Here is an 18,752-nt window from a genome sequence, read left to right on the forward strand (position 1 = left end):
GGGCATGATATCACGCACTAGCCCTATGCTTCTCCTAGAAGTGAACAAAGTAACAAAAAAAACTTTTGTTATGGCCACACTTTTTTAATTTAAAAAAGTAAGCAAAACAAACCACTTTTTCACTTACCCAGCATTTACACGTACAAGTTACTTGCAAGAAAGTTGCAATACATACAAAAATTTTACTAACACATTGAAATATTTCTACTTGCTTGTTTACTTGCAGTTCAACTTGCAAGAAAATTTTGTTGCCAGTAATTTGAGCAAGTAATTTGACATATTGAGAAATTCACAAAAAAAAATTTGTTGTTTTGATTTTTTTTTTTTTTAATTTAAAATTTTTGAATTTTTCTTTGAAAAAATTAAACTTAGCAAACTTATGGTTTCTAAAATTTATAAACAATTATATATATTGCTAGTTGTTTTCTTCTCAAAGACATTTTCAAAAATTAACTTGCTAAACGCCTACGTCATAATAGCAAGTAATTTGACATTTGGAAAAACTAATTGACAATTAATATTATACAAACTTGCTTGCAAGTAACTTGTATGTGTAAATGCTGGGTTACGTATATTTTTTTTATTTAATGAACTTTTTTAAACAATTATATTTATTTCCTAAAACAAAATAATTTTTTTTTTAAACTTTGACAAATTGTCTAAATTTTTTTTATTAAATTACTTAATACACAAAATACATCAGTTCTAATAAAACTTTAATAATTTTGCTTATACATTTTGTGTGAAATTTGGCATAAAAAATTTCACACAAAAAATTCTACGAGGGGAAAATGTTATTACTTTTGGGTTTACGCTGGCAACAACTTTTCATGTTGCAGCATATAAATCATATTCTATGCTGGCTTCAAAAAATTTCTGCCAATCTCTGTCCATATGGTATAATATGTCCTTAGGAGCTACCATTCTAAAAAATTGAGAATATAGCGAGAACTGCGCTATATTTGTGTTCAAGTTTTTTCATAAACATTGCTAAACGATCACAAAAATATTTTAATTATCATGGCTAGCGTAGTTAAATCAGCTGCACTTTTTTTTTACTAGCTTTTACAGTTTTTTTAGGAATTCGTTTGTTAATTGATGTATTTAAACATAACAAAATTTCTTTTTGTTTTCGTTTTCTTTTTTAGTTTTTCTTAATCTTTTTTTTCCTTAAATAGAATTTTCCACTATTTGGTTCAAAATAAATAAATTTTTTTTGTTAAGGACATTTTTTGTTCATGAACATAATACTGCAAATTCAAAACAGCAAAAGTTTTTATACAACTGTTGAAAATATATTGCGTATGTATTATTGTTTCGCAGTATTGTGTTTATTAGTTCGCAGTATTGGTACTTCTTAGATTACATGATCGAATGATGAATATAAAATTGTTTCTATATAAAACATTGATGTTTTATAATATTAATAAAATTTTTATTAACTTTATTTTAAGTCGTGTATTCTAGACTAAAAAATATAGCACCAAATTTTTTTTCATTCACTGTTATACCATTTTTTACTCTCAATTCTCTCAGATATGTTGCCTGACATGGCGATACAAAAAAATGCGGAAAAAACTCGAAAAATACATTTAATCAAAATTATAGTTAAAATTTTGAGTTGCAATTTGAGTTTTTGATATGTTGTTCAAAAAACTCTAAACTCCATTTTAGTATGAAAATTTTTAGATTTTAGTCAACTTTTCATATGAAAAATTCGAAATAAAAATAGGCAAAAATCATAATTTTTCCAAACAAACATGCATAAAATTTTTAATTGTTTTATACTTAATCTATTCCGATTATCAGACCATTGTTTATAAAGAAGACTTTTATTTCCTTTAAAAACGTCAAACTGTCAAATGTTTGACTATAAACGGCAAACACAGTTTTTTTTTTGAAACAAAAATCAGAAATAAATGAAGGAGTTTTTCTCTCTTGTCAAAAAAAAAAAGATTTTAAAAAAGGTTTTTGGAAAAAAGTAAAGTAAATGAAATGTAAAGCGATGAAAAGTAAACACTTACACTTAAAAGCGTGCGAATGGCAACCCTGTATCAAAAGTGTATTATATAAAGTACATAATTCCGAAGTTGTAAAAATAATGTGAAAGTTTGTTTACATACATATTTTAAAAACTATCTAAAATTCTAAAGAAACAAAAAATTTTGCTTTGAGAAACTTTATTTAAACCTTTGAATGCGAAAAATAGTTTATATAGCAAATACCATGTCGAAAAGCAAAAAATCTTCAAAGAAATTAGACATACCGCAAACCGTAGGAATATCTAAAACTGAACCAATTCAAATGGATAAGCAAGGAAACATCGTTATTAAAATTTTAGCAAAACCCGGTGCAAAACAAAATTCTATAACAAATATATCAGATGAAGGAGTAGGAGTACAAATCTCAGCACCACCTGTTGAAGGCGAGGCGAACACTGGTCAGTATAAAATAACTCAACTGTTGTACTAACATACTCAGCTTCTAAATATAAAAAGATATCAATATTGTTTAATGTACTTTCATCAGTACTGTTCATACATATGCATTTTATTCATTATAGAACTGGTTAAATATTTATCTTCAATTCTTGGATTAAGAAAAAGTGACGTAACGCTGGATAAAGGATCAAAATCTCGTCAAAAAACGATTCTAATTTTTAAAGGGATCACTACAGTAGATAATGTTAAAACTTGTTTACAAAAAGAATGTGGTTAAATACATAGGTGTACGTGTAAATTGAATTTTAGTTTAGAAAATTTGCAAATGTGAACATGAACGTAATTGATAAAACTTAGTTTTTTTTAATAATTAATTTATTGTAATAAAATAGCTTAAATAAAATATACATCATATGTATCTTTACAAAATCTAAATTTTTAATCTAAGGTTTTATACCGTATTTTCTTAAAATTTCAACGATTTCATCCGCCATAATACCTCTACGAATTATTTTATATTTATCTGGAACTGATAAATCAATAACTGTTGAAGCAGATCTGGACGTTTCGTCAAGGCTCAAAATTCCACCATCGAAAATTCCGCCTAAGCTAGGCCATATACTTGCAAATTCCTGAATATTAAGGCTACTTGGTTCACTCGATAAATTAGCACTTGTTAATGCTATCGGAAATTCTAATTTACTGCATAAATTTTGTATAAATTTAAGCTTTGGTATTCTAATGCCAATTTTATTTATTCCTGGATTTAAAAATGGTGAACTAAGCTTTTTTGTTTTTTCTAATACTATAGTAATTGGACCTGGTAGCAATTCGTTTAATAAATTTTCCGGTAAGTGTTCCGCTTTGCCATAATATTTTACATTTTGTAAATTGGCAACACAAATTGCGACAGGTTTTAATTTATCTCTACCTTTAATATTATATAATTTCTTTATTGCTACCGAATCATTAGCATTACAAGCTAATCCGTAAACTGTATCTGTTGGCACTGCTATCACTTGCCCCATGTTTAGAATTTCGGTAGCTTTTTCTATTGAATTTTCTGTTTCGGAAACAAAAATTTTTTGTAACGTCATTTTAGAATAAAAGTTTAATTTAGAATTTTTGAAAATTGTACATGCAACGAAATCTTTTAATCTGATCATTGACTATAAATATAGAAATAATGCAAAATTTAATCTCTCCAATTATGCCCACACTGTTGATTACAGCATTTATAAAATGTAGTCATAGGTTCATCAGCAGAACGTGTTTGCATTTGCATGAAATAAGCTTTCTTATGAAAACAGGCCGGGCACTCAGCATCAGTCGAATCAACGTTCTCCCAAGCAGCTGAACCGCCCATTACATGGTCAACTTCCTGAAATTCCATTGAATTTTATTAGTGAAATTATAAATTTCAATTTTTACTTAATATTACCTTCAGTTTAGGATAAGTTTTTGTTGATATTTTCTTTTTAATTTTGCAAATGTATGGACAAGTATTACAAGAGAATCTAAGTCCGTAGTTATCTTCAGCAATTAATAATAAATTACCACAAGTCGGGCAAAACAACATAATTCATATTATTAATAATTTAAAATTTTCATTTTTCAATTAATTATTAATATCATAAAATTATGCTATACTATTAAAATAAAATTTTGTAATAAATTTTCAACTTTGTACGTAATGATTCTATGGAACTAGTTTATTTAACCTTAATTTATTTATACTAAAAAACATGATGAAAATGGGTTAACGGTCACTTTCCAGAAAAATAGCATTCGTTGCTTTCATCGTTTGACGCTCACTTCCCATAAAAATACCATACAACCCATTAAAATTAATTTGCTGTGTGGTATTATTGTGAGGAGTCACCGTCAATGCTTTTACTATGCAACTCATTAAAATTAAGCAACTCATTAAAATCGTCAATCTTTTGATTGCTCAGGTGAATGGTATTTTTACGGAAAGAAACTGTCAATCAATCGATTGCCGAATTGATGATCACTTCCCACAAAAATACCATTCAGAAACTTAATTTTAGTGGGCTGAATTATATTTTTGTGGGAAGTGACCGTCAATCAATATTAATGTGCTGATTGGTATTTTTATGAGAAATGACCGTCAATCTTACGCAACCCCATTTTCTTGCACAAATTCATATATAAATTGATATGTCAAAACTAAAGAATTGTCAAATAAGTTGCTTACTCAAATTATTAAATAAAAGTTTGCTTTGCTTTTCCCCTAAAATAATAAATTTTATAAGCAATTAAAAATTTAAAATAAAATTTACGAGATTTAATAAAAATATTTTCATTGAAATGTAAATAGCATTAAAAAAATAAAAATTGAGGAAAAATAATAAGTTCATATTATATTCAATGGATTTATATTGTACGAGTTTCTAATTAATAAAATTGTAAGGTATGCTTTTTTGATGCGTTCATTTTGAAGTTTCATATAAAAACAAGAAGAATTTGAGCAACTGCTCTAAATTCTTTGATATTATTAAGAATAGTGTTACATTTCTATTATATTTTCGACAAAAATAAATTTTAGTCGGTGCCTAATTTTAAAGAAATCATTTTCATATACTTGGGTAATATACTAAGCCGAATTTCTGCAATAATGTTAAAATTGACCTTGAAACTGTAATGATGCCAAATCTATTGTACGGTATGGACAATTAGTTAAAAATAAAATTGCTCTGTTCACAACATTATTAACTTATGTAGTATTTATCTATGAATTTTTAATTTTCATAATTTGTGTGCATACACATACGAAGGTATATAATAATACGAATTTGTTTTTTTTGGCGCGATGCATAAACAAACTAAAAATTCAAATTGAACTTTAAAAATTTGATAACCTTTTGCTTTCATGATTGTTGAAACTTGAAATAATTTCCTTTCATTAGTTTGACTTTTAAAAAGTCAAACTAATGAAAGGAAACAGCATCAAACTTAAAAAATAGATTCATGAATACTACCCTTCCTTCCAAATGACTTAGCATATAATTATATTAAACTATTTTATATAACTGTTTATTATAATTTTTAGACTTTGAGTATCAGTATTTTGTAACAGAATGGAGGAAAATGTAAAAATGGAAAACCTTGATCCAACTTTTATATCAAGGAATTTTTTAAATTATCGTACAAAAAATGAAGAAAATTCATCAAAATTTAATGAGATGAAAGAGGATGAAAAGTTTTTCCTATTTCATGAAAACTGTGTTAACACAACTGGAGCAGATAGTGCATATCAATCAGCTTATAGTAATTTGTCAACTCCGACTTCTATATTAAGTTCATCACAATTTTCTACATACTCATCATCAATTACCCAATCGTTTAATTCAACAAAAAACTCATACAAATCTCAATCGAATATTTTTGAAGATAAATTTGGGAGTTCAATTAGCAAAAATGACTTATTGACTTTGACACCAGTAACACAAAATGCAAAACGTATATCTGCGTTCCATATAACAACACCGAGAAGTGATTCACATTTAAGTTGCATTACCAAACGACCATCTAATTATTCTCTTGTTGAATTTCAAAGCACACCCAAAAAACTAAAATCATCTAATTGTGATATATATTCCACTCCACAAAAGCATAAAAAGGAAAAAGGTAACCTCTTTAAAAGATTACATTCAGCACCAGACTTCGAAAATAATTCAAAAGATGATGATATTAAGTCATGGAAAACGCCAGCTCAATCAACACCTAAAAGAAATCCTTTACAGCCTATTCAACAAAGAGGCAGTAGTACACCGAAAAATACGCCAATAAATACATTAAAACGAAATTTGCTTACGACACCATTAAACAAAATTAACGAAAACTCTTTGAATGATCTACTAAATTGTTCGAATGACGCTTTTGAATCAATTTTAAATTCGGATGCTTTAAATTCACCCAGGAAAACAAAGCTTGTTACTGTTAAAAGACTTAACAATGTCCTAAGTGATGAAAATAATTTAATAAATTGGTAAGATATTGTTTTAATATATGAATAAGATTTCAAAACTTAAAATTAATTTTAGTGCACTAGAAATAAATAAGAAAGCTTCATGTAAAACGTTTCGTCGATTCTTAAAATTTAGCAGTCAAAACAATTCGTTATCTATTTTAAACGACGATAAATCAATATTAGAAAATGAAAACGTTCAAGCTTTTGCAGTCATGCCGAACAAACGAAAAACTCATCCGGCAATCCATTCCGTCATTCAAGATCGGTTAAAGGCTAAAAAACGTATAAATGCAGAACGATTAGCTGAATTAAATGGGAAAAACTTAGAAGTAAATTTTGAAAAAAGTAAAAATACACCTGATCAACTTTGCCAGTCGAATAAAAATGAGATCGTGAATAACATTTCATTTCAAAATAATTCAATCGATAATTCAAAAAAGATCGATATTAATTCAAGCCCTAAATGTATGAAAATTAAGTTGAAAAATTTCATAACTGAAACTCCAGTAAATTCAACACAAAATATAAACATGGATATAACACCACCTTGTAATGAATCTAAGAATATTGTAATTTCGAATATTGAAAGTTGTGATATGGATGTAAGCCCAATTGAAACTAATTTTCAATTTAAAAAATTAGGTGAAACTGATCTTATGAATGAAACAAAATTACACTTAATTGAGGAGAACTCTTTAGATGATTTCATGCCACTGACGCCACCTTTAAATAAATTTGGGAAAGATGACGATTTTATCTATTTGGAAAACAGTGCAGAAAATGGTGAATTGGAAAAATCTTCCCTAACAACACCCCCCCGCACGTCAATCAGATCAACTTCAACTTCATCACAAAAATGTTCTTTATTTTCGATTGATAAAGAAAGATTTGAAATATTATATCCGACAATACCAGAAACTCCTAAAAAAAAATTCAAAAATAATAGTCCGAAAAAATCACCAAAAAAAAACAAAAAAATTATAATAAAATCTAAACCACATACAAATAGAATCTTTTATAATGGTTGTACATATTTAAATATAATTGGAAAACTAGAATTGTACACAATTGTATTAGAAAAAATTTTTTATTATTTATCTGATGAGGATTTGTTAAATTTATCAATGACAACAAAAGTTTATCGTAGAATTCTTCATGATAATTATAAAACGAATCTAAGATTAATTAAATTTATAAGAGATTATAAGGTACGTAAAGAGAACTATTGCAAGCAATCTCATTTTGATAATATAAACAGTTGTAATGATAATATAAACAATTACAATAATAATTACAATAAAATCAAGCCATTCACATTGCACAATGAAAAACTGCTATCTAAACGAGACTCTAAAAATAATTTAGTACACGATAAATCTTTAAATAAATCGCCTACTGCAAGTCCTTCAAAGCGCAAATTCCACGAATATCAAAAGGTAAAAATAATTTTTTACTTGGACTTAATTTAAAAAAATTTTATTTGTTCTTTTTATTTTAAGATAATTAAAAATCTTTCAAATAACGAAAATATGGGAAAATGTCCACGCTGTGCGATGGCAAGTTATATTATAAATCAACCACCTTTAGATTCATTTCCAGAATTGGATGCATCAATACTTAATAATAGGGAAATAAAATTCAAAAACATCAATAATGATACAGTAAGAAATGAATTTGAAAACATTTTTAATCTGAACATTAATGTAGATAAATTTCAGTTAAAATCGATACAATCACAGCAAAAACAACAATATTTTTTTCAAACAATAGATGAGGAAAATAAAAATCTAACAACAGATTTATTAAGAAGATCTAGTTTAAAAACACATTCTGTTACACAAAATTCGAATAATGAAAAAATGAAATTAAAAAAAGCATTTTCTGTTGATTCGTGGCAAGGACAATTAAGAAAAAATCGTTTATTACAGGAAATATCAAAATTTCAACCATATGGCGAATGCACATCAATTAAATGTAAATTTAAATATTGTTTAGAATGTTTCTGTGATTATCATCCCATGGAAAAATGTAAATTAACAGCATCAGTTTCACCGTCAAAGGAGGATGTGCAAAATGGTATTTTAGAAATAATGAAATCACCAAAAAGAAACAATTCTGGAATAAATTATAAATCTAGTGGATCACGTAATTTAAATATGAAAAGAAAATCTTTAAAACGTTTATGCTTTAATTAGAATAAATTTCTTTATTATATTTTTATCTTATGTTTACATTAGATCTTAAATTTAGTATAAATGAAGTATTTTTTTTCTCATTTTTTTTTTTATTTTTTTTAAAATCACCTCATATTTGAATTTCAGAAATTTAAATTTTTGAAATAAAATTTAAATTCAGATAAATTTTTCCATAATTTCAAAACACAAAAATAAAATACGAATATTTTTTTAAATGTATTTTAAATTATTATATTTTTTTAATATTATAAAGGCGAGAACAGTTTTGTCGTTTTAAGAATTTTAATAATTAAGAAATTTTTATATTTCGTGTATATTTATTTTATATGTAAGTCGATGTATATGAATATTTATCAGCTCTCATTACTTTTAGTTAAAATTATTTTCAATTAAATAAAATATAAAATAGGAATCTTTGTAATGTGTTTAGGAATTTTCGTACAAATTTAAAAGAAACAAATAATATCAAAAAATATATTATTTTCATTTCTTGTATTTATTTTTGTATTAATTTTTATTATATGTATGGCTATTATGAATTATTTGTTTTAAATATTTATTCAAATTTTAATATTCCATTTTTCATTAGTTTGTAGTTTTTTTAAAGTTTTTTTTTTTAACCTTTTTTTACTGAATAAAAAATTCATTATTTTTTTTTTAATTAACTAAATTTAATAATCGAGAATTATAATTTTAGATGTATTATTGTAATGCTCTCTTATAAATTTATACAAAAATATTATTATCTAATAAATTTTGGTTGTTTTCTATTCAATATTTTTTCAAAAAAAATTTTAATATTTATTTTTTCTAAAATTTAAACTCAGGCAAAAGTTCAAGAAATTTTGAGGACAAAATTTTTAACTTCTGTTAATCAATACGTTGCAAGTCATATTTTCGATTTATGTATTTAGTATAAAACGTTTTAATTAAAAATAAACCTACTTTTCTTTTAAAATTTACATTTATTTATATAAAGATAGTATATAACGTAAACTATTTACAATGTAACTTCTTCTATAAATATTGTCTGTTATCAATGTTTTTTGGCCAATCTAAGTCGATGCCAATTACATCAAGAGCTATAATATCAACTGGTTGATTTATAATTGATGATATTGACGGATGGGTTCTACCAAATTCTCCATGGACAAGCTCTTTTATATAACAACCAGCCTGAGTCGTCAAATCTAAAATCAATATATTTTTCTTATCCTTACTAATTGTAGCTTGAACACTATGTACAATTTTAGGTCTCGTATGTAATGGTCTTCTATGAAGTACTCGTATAGGTGTTTTTTGTTGTGTGATAAAACCATTTGGCATGTTCAATTTTTTAAGAATTTCTATAGTCACGGGCGTGCCCAAAACGCATAAGGCGCGATAAATTTTTTTTTTATTTTCTTCACCACTTTTAATATGGATGAGTTCGTCACGGTTTACCATTTGCAAATTTATCACAGATATTTTCTTTGATTTTTCAATATTAAATTCCATTTGAGCAGCACTTCTTAAAGATAAATTGGTGACTTTTGAATCAGGAATTTCTAAAACAAATGGACGACCATTACCTAAACATCTTACATCAACGTCTTCTCTACCACTTGAAGAAAATATGATATTTGAATTTGATGTTCTAAAATTCAAGCAAAGTTATTAGAATTGAAAGAAAAAGTATTTAATTAAAAACGATAAATAAATAATAAGGAAAATACCCAAAATATTCCGAAATATTTTCGATTATAATTTCTTGTATACTTTCTTCTAAAACTCTTTGCCCATCAAGGATCCATGGCGAATGAGGTAAATTGCGGGATAATTTTCTATATCTTCCAGCCAAAAAAACTGTAGGGCCTGCAAATGAAATACTTTCCAGGTAAATCGCTTCAATCGGAATTTCTAATAAAACATTGAAATATTTCTGAAATTCATTTAATGACACCTTCGTTGGTGTAAAACATTTCTCTAATAAACCTCTTGTAGCCACAATTCGTTTTCGATGCTTCGAGGTCTTTTCGAGTTTCAATTCACAAATAAACTGACTCATTTTTTCAATTTCATCTTGTTCACTTTTATGGTTTAATGTAATATTTATCATTACGCCCAAATTACTACTGGTATCATAGGATTTACCAAGCGCCCGACAAATTCTTGGATTCATAATAAGTTTAATTGCTTCTTTTATAGGGACATCGGGTGGCTTTTCTCTTGATATTCTACTGGGGAACTTTTCGCAAAGTAATAACCAAATCTAACGAAAATAATAAAAATTATCTATCTAACTTTTACAAAAAAAATTAATGAAACCTACGGAAAGTTGTCTTATATAAAAAAGTGTCGGCAAACTAATTGCAGTTACCACTTTGTCGCATTGAAATTTATTAATTTCCGGACTTTTTGAAATGCTATCAATTACGGAATCCAAAAAGGAGTTAGAAAAAACATCAAAGCATACTGAACAAATATTGGGTTTGAATTTCTTTATATTTGATCCAATTGTTCCTGAGCTTTCAATTTTAAAAACAACTCCAAGCTAAAAATATATGATGATACAAAATTTGTTGTAAGAATTACATTTTGTTATCAACTTACATCTTTGAAAGTTCTTTCTATTTGTTCATATTCATCTCCACGTGCTTTTAAATAGCGCAAACAACAAATATTACAACAATTCAAAGTTTTTAGAAAATCATAAATTTCTTGATTTGTCATTTTTTGAAAAATATCTTAGAAAAAATACTTGAATTCAGCTTAATTGCTTGATTTTAGTTTAATTTTTACCTTTAATTTAATAATACTAAAAACTCTTTTTCTAATTAAACATAATTAGAGTAAAATAAATAATATAAGTATGTACAATTTAATATACATATGTATGTAAAATTTTATAGCCGTTTGACGTTTTCGATATTACACGTATTCTTATAGGATCAATACAGGACCCTTTTTAAAATCATAAATCTTTCACAACATCAACTTTTTTGAAATTTTTAATAAACAAAGTTAAAATTCAATCTGTTTACTTAACTACTGCTTACATTCTTAAAGTTTTGTTTTATCAAAACATTAAAAGATTGATTAAAAAAACCCTTCAGGCTTTGTTCATTTTTTAGATTTCAATAAATGCTACACTCCAAGAAAAAAAAATAGTGCTTGTTTTTCCAAGTGTTTACTTGATTTTGGTGTATTTTTGCAAATTTGAGAAAACGTACATTTGATATTAACGAGTTTGCTAATTTTTTATTATAGGTCTCCCAAAATGCATACTTCTTTATGATTCTACTAATATGTATGTATATTTTTTAAGTGTACACTATATAAATTAAATTTATATGCTTCACAATTCATCAAAATTACTTTTATATTAAAAGTCCATATAATTCTTTTAAGGTATCTGAGTGATTTTAGTTTTATTAGGAAATATTTTCAGAAAACTCTAATTTCACTGTGTTTGAATAACAGCTAATTTCATTCTAGCTACAAAAAGTCAAGAAACCGACTTAAGAAACTTTTAATTAAACTAACTTAAAAACGTTTAACTTCTAAGAGTTTCTTAAACGTTTAAGAAATTAAATGTTTTAACTAAATAAACCGAAAATTAAAAATTTTAATTTTCGGTTTATTTAGTTAAAACTTACATGTCAATATAACTTTTTTTATAATTTGACATTCAAAGAAAAATTGTTTACATACACAGTAATTTCCTTTTTTTATATTCATGAGCTGAAACCATTTCGAAACTCAAGGTGCGTTTCTACTATGTCAGCTTGAAAGCCCGAAGATAATGTTTGGCATCATATTTCAAATTTTTGATTGACTTGAAAGAAACCGGTTCAAGTGAAATTATACAGACATAAAGTAAACTCTCAGTACCCCTGAATTTGCCATATAAACGGGGTAAGTATTTGTTATTTTATCTTAGCCTGATAAAAATCGTATGTGTAAATTCTGTTTAAAATCAGATTTTGTTTGACGTAAATAATACAAATATCCTCAAATTTACTGTCAGATTTATTAAAAGTAAAATGACGACAATTGAGATCATTGACAACTCACCATTTGACCATGTATTTCGAAATTAATAAAAAAAATTATTGAATTTTGACAAAAGTTGAGTTTGATCCTCTGATGAATTCATTCTGATATATCGTCAGATTTCGTCGCACATTTAACCTTAGATTATGTAAACGGCCGTAGTTTTCAATATTCAAATTTTTCATTTTTAATCTAAGCTCGTAATATCCCTGTTATGGATAATCAATCTATATAACTAGCTACAAAACATTCAATTTTGATTTTGCTACTATTTTTAACTAAATAAATCATCATAAATTTTAACTTTAAACTTTTATGACATCACTTTGAAAACTTTAATGTCATAAAACTTTTCTGACGCCAAATGAAAGTGAAAATAAACATACAATACATATGTGACAAACTTCTTCAATAAAGAATACATATTCTATTTTTTAACAACTGATTGATAAATTAATAAATATTTTGAAATGGAAAATTTTGATTGGCCATGGGAATACAATTTCCCACCTTTTTTTACGTAAGATACAAAACTGATACAAAAAAAATATTTAATATCCGTACATTTTAGTTTACAGCCACACGCTGAAACCAAAGATCAACAGATATCAGTATGGTCAAATTTGATACTGAAATATCATAAACATAAAAATCAATCACAATTAAACGTAAACGATGATAATGAGCTTTTCCATAATGAGAAACTAAACCGAAAGTTAAAAATTGACGCACGCCAAGTGATATTAGAAACGCTTACTAAAACTGGACACGCTGCACCTCTAGACAAGAAAAAAGATCAATGGGAAATTTATTGGCATACGTTAGATGAATGGGCTAATATAATATATAATTGGGCTGTTGAAACAGGACAAACAAACAGTGTTTGTACTTTGTACGAAATTTCAAACGGTGATAATACAACAGATCAAAAATTTCATGGTCTTGATGAAGGTGTGATACTAAAGGCATTAAAATGTTTAGAAGATAAGGGAAAATGTGAATTAATACTGTTTGACGATAATCAAGGAGTAAAATTTTTTTAATGGAAGTTTGAATTTATAAATTGTTTTGTACATTAAAAAAGTTCCAATTGCCATATTTATTATTTTCAGCTTTTATTGTAGAATACAATAAAAAACGTCAACTTTATAAGTATAACTCGAAATCAATTCTGTTGCTGTTATAAAATTTTTGATCTTCAATATTATATTTGCGCACAAAAACCCCATTAGGAAAGTAGTTTTCATCAACCCATTTTTGCATTTGTTCGGTTGTAAAAGGACCGTGAATTTGCTCATCATCTTGTTTCCATTTATACTCCCATTGCAATTTTGGTAATTCAGATAAATTCTCGTCGGAATTTTTATTAGAATCATTTGTTTCATTTTTATTTGAAGTTTCATTTAATTGTAATTTTGTTTTTTCTTTTTGATCAAAATCTTCAGCATACATGTCAAGATCGTTGCCTTCAATTTTCGAAGATTTTCCGATTTTCGATTTACTTTTATTAATCTTTCTTTCGATCATTTCATATGTTTCTTGATAAACATCCATATTTCCCAGATTTGTTAATATATTATTAGCCAATTCAGTTAATTTTGTGATGGCCTGTCCCTCTGTATCTACCATACCCGTTTTCTTTCTGCGCCATCTTTCCACTGATGAAAATTTCTGCTTATTCTTACCCAATCTTTGCAAAGTTTTTGCTAAGGTTTCTCCAGGTTTCATATACTCCAAAATTTCTTTATACGTAGATATTTCATTAAAAACCTTAATAGGTCCTTTAGAATTTCCATTTTCATCATCATCACTCGAATCAGCGAGTCCCGTGTTAGTTTTTTCAATATATTTTTTATCAGTTTTTACCTAAAAATATATAAAGGCCGTAGTTTAGCATTTACAAGCTATTTTGAGATCTTTATAAAAATTATGTATTAGCCTTTATCCAGTCAATATTATCGAGCCAATTATCTCTAATTTCTTTATCTTTCTTCCACTGAAAATGACCTTCTCGATCAAAATGGCCCTCTTCCAGTTCTTCTTTCATATTAAATGGTGTTATTTTTGTTTCATCTCTGATACTGGAAATTCCATCCTCTTCACCTTCAATATCATCTTCGTGCATAACATTGTACCTTTAAAAGAAAAATGAATTAATTTCTACTTTAAAATCATAAGATCGCATAGCAAATTATGTACATCACCGTACCTACATGCCCTAAATCTGAATATATCACTTAATCTATTCTTAAATTTCTTAAATAAATCTTATGTCCATAATTCAAATTTATTTCATTTATAAATGTTATTAATAAGTTCTAGTGAAATTTTCTAAAACAAAAGCTCAAAATGATAAAGATTCAATATATGTACATAATAAAAAAAAAATAAATTTTATGAAAAGAATATGAACAGTCCTATATTATTCATTGTAAAATCTATAAAGCTTTCAAAAATATATATGATTGAGTTTTTGAAAAGTAATAATTCCTACCTTTCTTCTTCAGCGCCACTATCTTCCTCATCCGAATCCAGGGTGTGCTTTTTCACATAATCTTCATTTTCATTGAAACGGGCTTGTTTTCTATTTGCAGCATCGTAAAAATCTGCGTCTAAATCTTCAAAATTCCGTTTTGATGCCATTATTTATTTCAAAACAAGTTCGAATTCGAAGTACTTTTAGAAATGGAAAGTCAGAAACACTTTTTTTTTTGATAAAATAAATTCTTCACTGATAAATCTGGGCAAAGCTAACGAATTTGTAATACGTTTGTTTTTTTAATGTTTTTATATTCATTTATCTCACTTATAACTGTCAAAGTCATTTATTCAGTTTAGAGAAAATTAAGTTTGACTATAATGAATATATTATGCTATTTAATTTTGTCCCTCAACATGTTGAGAACATACCAAATTTCCAACACGTTGAATTGTTAGAGGTTTAAACTTGGTTGAAGAAAATATTAAAAAATTTTAATTTTTTTTTTAGGCTTTGTATATTGTATAAAACTACGTCTGTAGTTTTGAAAAAAAATTGGATATGTTGACTAGCGTTTTTTTCAACGTGTTAAAGGACCAAGTTGAAAGTGTATGAATAGCATTAGATTTGAACCTGACTAATAGTGCAGTAGTTATAGAATCGGTTCATAACCGATGCACTATTATACAAATTCAGATTTTTTTTTTAAAAACTGAAAGTGGCCCAGCTTTTCATTAAATGCTGATACTAAATTTTATAACATCAGACATTGGTGAACTAACGCAACTTCTGGTAACTAATGTTGCTAAAGGTCCGACGGCTTTTTTTTTTTCAAGCGTCGAGTAATATTGGATGTGATAACTAGTTCGGATAATTAAAAAATTTAAATTTAGTATTATATAAACATGTATCTTACTATCCAGTTTTATAATTAAAAAAAATTTACCCTCCGGTATTAAACATACTTCGCAAAAATAAATTATAAGTGTTAAGAACTTTCAATATTATGTATAATTGTACAATATAAAAGGAATACTATGGCAGCCTTATTGAAGTAAGGCAGCCTTGCGAAGTTGGAAAGACCTATGCTTCCAAGTGGATTATGAAAAATGTAAGAATTAAATATATATCAACAGGCTTAATCTTTTTGAGCAGCATTTACGGGTGATATCTAGAACTTTACTATTAAATTTTTAAAATTTAAATAGATTTTTCAATTATATTTTACTTTAATAAAAAACAGTATTATATATTAAGAAATTATAGAGTTCATCTTCATACTAATTTAACCCAGCATTTACACATACAAGTTACTTGCAAGCAAGTTTGTATAATATTAATTGTCAATTAGTTTTTCGAAATGTCAAATTACTTGCTATTATGACGTAGGCGTTTAGCAAGTTAATTTTTGAAAATGTCTTTGAGAAGAAAACAACTAGCAATATATATAATTGTTTCTAAATTTTAGAAACCATAAGTTTGCTAAGTTTAATTTTTTTAAAAGAAAATTCAAAAATTTTAAATTAAAAAAAAAAAAAAATCAAAACAACAAATTTTTTTTTGTGAATTTCTCAATATGTCAAATTACTTGCTCAAATTACTGGCAACAAAATTTTCTTGCAAGTTGAACTGCAAGTAAACAAGCAAGTAGAAATATTTCAATGTGTTAGTAAAATTTTTGTATGTATTGCAACTTTCTTGCAAGTAACTTGTACGTGTAAATGCTGGGTTAGTATTGTAAGGGTAACGAATTTCGTAAATTTGTTTACATATTATACTGTTTTGAAATTTCAATTAGACGTCAGGCTGACAAATATATTTGACATATTTGTTATATACTACATAATACAATACCACGGCAGATAGGAATGATTTTTTGTAATGTCAAGTACAATACACATGTTTATTTTATTGGTTGATTGTGGTGAGGGTTTTAGGAATTCTTTTAGATCAGTAAAACATAGGAAACATTAAGATTTTTTCTTTTTAAAATGGTAAAAATATTTTTGAACAAGACTTACAAAATTATTAAATAAATTTTTACACGTCTTTTAGGGAAAAGGCAAAAAAGCTTTTATCGATCGTAAGCAAGCCGTAACATTCCACTTAGTCCACAGAAGTCAACATGATCCTCTAATTACTGATGAAACAGCCCCACAGCACGTTTTATTGGAAACTACCTTTAAAAATCAAAAAGACGATCATGCATCAAATCCTATAGAAGATAAAGAAAAAAGAAAAGAACAGCAACGTAAATTTGGGGTTTATTATGACGACGATTACAACTATTTGCAACATCTTAAGGCACCAAGCAATAATACAACAGTATGGGAATATGTTGGAACACCAAATCAACAAAAAATCAAAAAAGAGAAACCAAAATTACAACTTCCCAGTTCAGTTTTTGAAACTGATTTTGAAGAAGATGAAGGTTTGTTAAACAAAGCAGCTCCACGACCTGGTCCAAGACCTGATTGGGATCCAGATATTGTCGCAGCTCTTGATGACGATTTTGATTTTGATGATCCTGAAAACGTAATGGAAGATGATTTTATTGCAAAAGCTATGCAAGGAGACGATGACGAGTATGACGATGAATATGAAGACGAAGACAGTGATGTTAGTTCAGAAAATTTAGGGGATTTTACCGATGAAAGTGATGGTGAACTTGAGAATGAAGGTATGGATAACTTAGCACCGTTACGAAATAATCGCTTTATAGATGAAGAAGTTAAATCTCGCTTCACTGAATATTCCATGTCATCTAGTGTAATAAGACGCAATGAACAACTTAGCTTGCTTGATGATCGCTTTGAAAAATTTTATGAAACTTATGATGATATAGAAATTGGCCCATTAGACACGGAAGATATAGATGGAAAACTTGGTCCTAGAAATAGATTAATCCGACAGTGTCTTCGTGAACTGAAGAGAGGTGAAAAAATTGAAGATTATTCTAAAGAATGGGACAAGGAAAGAGTTGAAAAATATAGAGAAATCCACGAAAATGGTTCTGATGATGAGATCGTTGAGGTTGAAGTGAATGACAAAAAGTCAAAAAAAAGATGGGACTGTGAAAGCATATTATCAACATATTCAAACACATACAATCATCCGAAATTAATAGAAGAGCCAAGAAAATCACGTAAATCTCAAAACAGAGAATCAAAAATAGAAATTGATTCGAAAACTGGAATTCCAATGCACGTGTTAAAGAATGATGACTCACAAATCTTGACCGCAAAAGCTCTTTCCAAATTTGACAATCAAAATGATGCAGAAAATAAACAAGAAATTTCTGGTTCAAAATCTCTGTGTGCAAAATCAATGCTCTCAACGTTGAGTGTATTATCTATTAGACCAAAAGATGAAACTCCGGAAGAAAAACGTGAAAGAAAACGATTATTAAAAGAGTATCGTGCTGAGAGGCGTGTTGAGAAAAAAGCTAATGCCGAGGCCTTCAAAGAGGAAAAGAAAAAGCAAGAACAAACAAAAATTAATAATCAAAATAATATTCAAGGAAATCGAATATTGTAAAAATGAAAATAAAATATCGTTTTAGTTTTTGGAATAAAATTCTATTTTATTCAACATTTTTATTTAAGGAA

General features: G+C 27.0%; 8 protein-coding genes across 8 annotated transcripts; 4 read left to right on the forward strand and 4 right to left on the reverse strand.

Moving 5' to 3' along the window:
- The first annotated feature begins 1,918 nt into the window (after positions 1 to 1,918).
- LOC129609974 (UPF0235 protein C15orf40 homolog) lies at positions 1,919 to 2,848 on the forward strand. The gene is made up of 2 exons (XM_055522261.1): positions 1,919 to 2,440; positions 2,564 to 2,848. The coding sequence occupies exons 1-2, from the start codon at positions 2,197 to 2,199 to the stop codon at positions 2,716 to 2,718; spliced, it is 399 nt and encodes a 132-aa protein (XP_055378236.1). The 5' UTR covers positions 1,919 to 2,196; the 3' UTR covers positions 2,719 to 2,848.
- LOC129609973 (threonylcarbamoyl-AMP synthase) lies at positions 2,805 to 3,607 on the reverse strand. Its single transcript, XM_055522260.1, has one exon. It carries the CDS (start codon positions 3,605 to 3,607, stop codon positions 2,885 to 2,887), a length of 723 nt encoding a protein of 240 aa, XP_055378235.1. The 3' UTR covers positions 2,805 to 2,884.
- A 23-nt stretch (positions 3,608 to 3,630) lies between these two features.
- Positions 3,631 to 4,268, reverse strand: LOC129609975 (DNA-directed RNA polymerase III subunit RPC10). Its single transcript, XM_055522263.1, has 2 exons — positions 3,883 to 4,268; positions 3,631 to 3,822 (listed from the first exon to the last, which is right to left on the reverse strand). Exons 1-2 carry the CDS (start codon positions 4,018 to 4,020, stop codon positions 3,637 to 3,639), a joined length of 324 nt encoding a protein of 107 aa, XP_055378238.1. The 5' UTR covers positions 4,021 to 4,268; the 3' UTR covers positions 3,631 to 3,636.
- A 442-nt stretch (positions 4,269 to 4,710) lies between these two features.
- On the forward strand, positions 4,711 to 9,179 carry LOC129609997 (M-phase inducer phosphatase). Its single transcript, XM_055522291.1, has 5 exons — positions 4,711 to 4,875; positions 5,515 to 6,453; positions 6,509 to 7,871; positions 7,935 to 8,096; positions 8,154 to 9,179. The coding sequence occupies exons 2-5, from the start codon at positions 5,543 to 5,545 to the stop codon at positions 8,628 to 8,630; spliced, it is 2,913 nt and encodes a 970-aa protein (XP_055378266.1). The 5' UTR covers positions 4,711 to 4,875; positions 5,515 to 5,542; the 3' UTR covers positions 8,631 to 9,179.
- Positions 9,180 to 9,502: 323 nt separating this feature from the next.
- On the reverse strand, positions 9,503 to 12,065 carry LOC129609998 (putative tRNA pseudouridine synthase Pus10). Its single transcript, XM_055522292.1, has 5 exons — positions 11,412 to 12,065; positions 11,223 to 11,356; positions 10,942 to 11,163; positions 10,346 to 10,881; positions 9,503 to 10,266 (listed from the first exon to the last, which is right to left on the reverse strand). The coding sequence occupies exons 2-5, from the start codon at positions 11,340 to 11,342 to the stop codon at positions 9,648 to 9,650; spliced, it is 1,497 nt and encodes a 498-aa protein (XP_055378267.1). The 5' UTR covers positions 11,343 to 11,356; positions 11,412 to 12,065; the 3' UTR covers positions 9,503 to 9,647.
- An 807-nt stretch (positions 12,066 to 12,872) lies between these two features.
- On the forward strand, positions 12,873 to 13,728 carry LOC129609970 (vacuolar protein-sorting-associated protein 25). Its single transcript, XM_055522257.1, has 2 exons — positions 12,873 to 13,185; positions 13,237 to 13,728. The coding sequence occupies exons 1-2, from the start codon at positions 13,136 to 13,138 to the stop codon at positions 13,706 to 13,708; spliced, it is 522 nt and encodes a 173-aa protein (XP_055378232.1). The 5' UTR covers positions 12,873 to 13,135; the 3' UTR covers positions 13,709 to 13,728.
- Positions 13,684 to 15,455, reverse strand: LOC129609969 (CD2 antigen cytoplasmic tail-binding protein 2 homolog). The gene is made up of 3 exons (XM_055522256.1): positions 15,160 to 15,455; positions 14,605 to 14,800; positions 13,684 to 14,531 (listed from the first exon to the last, which is right to left on the reverse strand). Exons 1-3 carry the CDS (start codon positions 15,306 to 15,308, stop codon positions 13,812 to 13,814), a joined length of 1,065 nt encoding a protein of 354 aa, XP_055378231.1. The 5' UTR covers positions 15,309 to 15,455; the 3' UTR covers positions 13,684 to 13,811.
- Positions 15,456 to 16,995: 1,540 nt separating this feature from the next.
- LOC129609959 (protein LTV1 homolog) lies at positions 16,996 to 18,720 on the forward strand. The gene is made up of 2 exons (XM_055522233.1): positions 16,996 to 17,138; positions 17,200 to 18,720. Exons 1-2 carry the CDS (start codon positions 17,136 to 17,138, stop codon positions 18,679 to 18,681), a joined length of 1,485 nt encoding a protein of 494 aa, XP_055378208.1. The 5' UTR covers positions 16,996 to 17,135; the 3' UTR covers positions 18,682 to 18,720.
- Positions 18,721 to 18,752: the final 32 nt, after the last annotated feature.

Source organism: Condylostylus longicornis, unplaced genomic scaffold, assembly GCF_029603195.1.
Source record: "Condylostylus longicornis isolate FDR11 unplaced genomic scaffold, ASM2960319v2 ptg000042l, whole genome shotgun sequence".
NCBI classification, from domain to species: Eukaryota; Metazoa; Arthropoda; class Insecta; order Diptera; family Dolichopodidae; genus Condylostylus; species Condylostylus longicornis.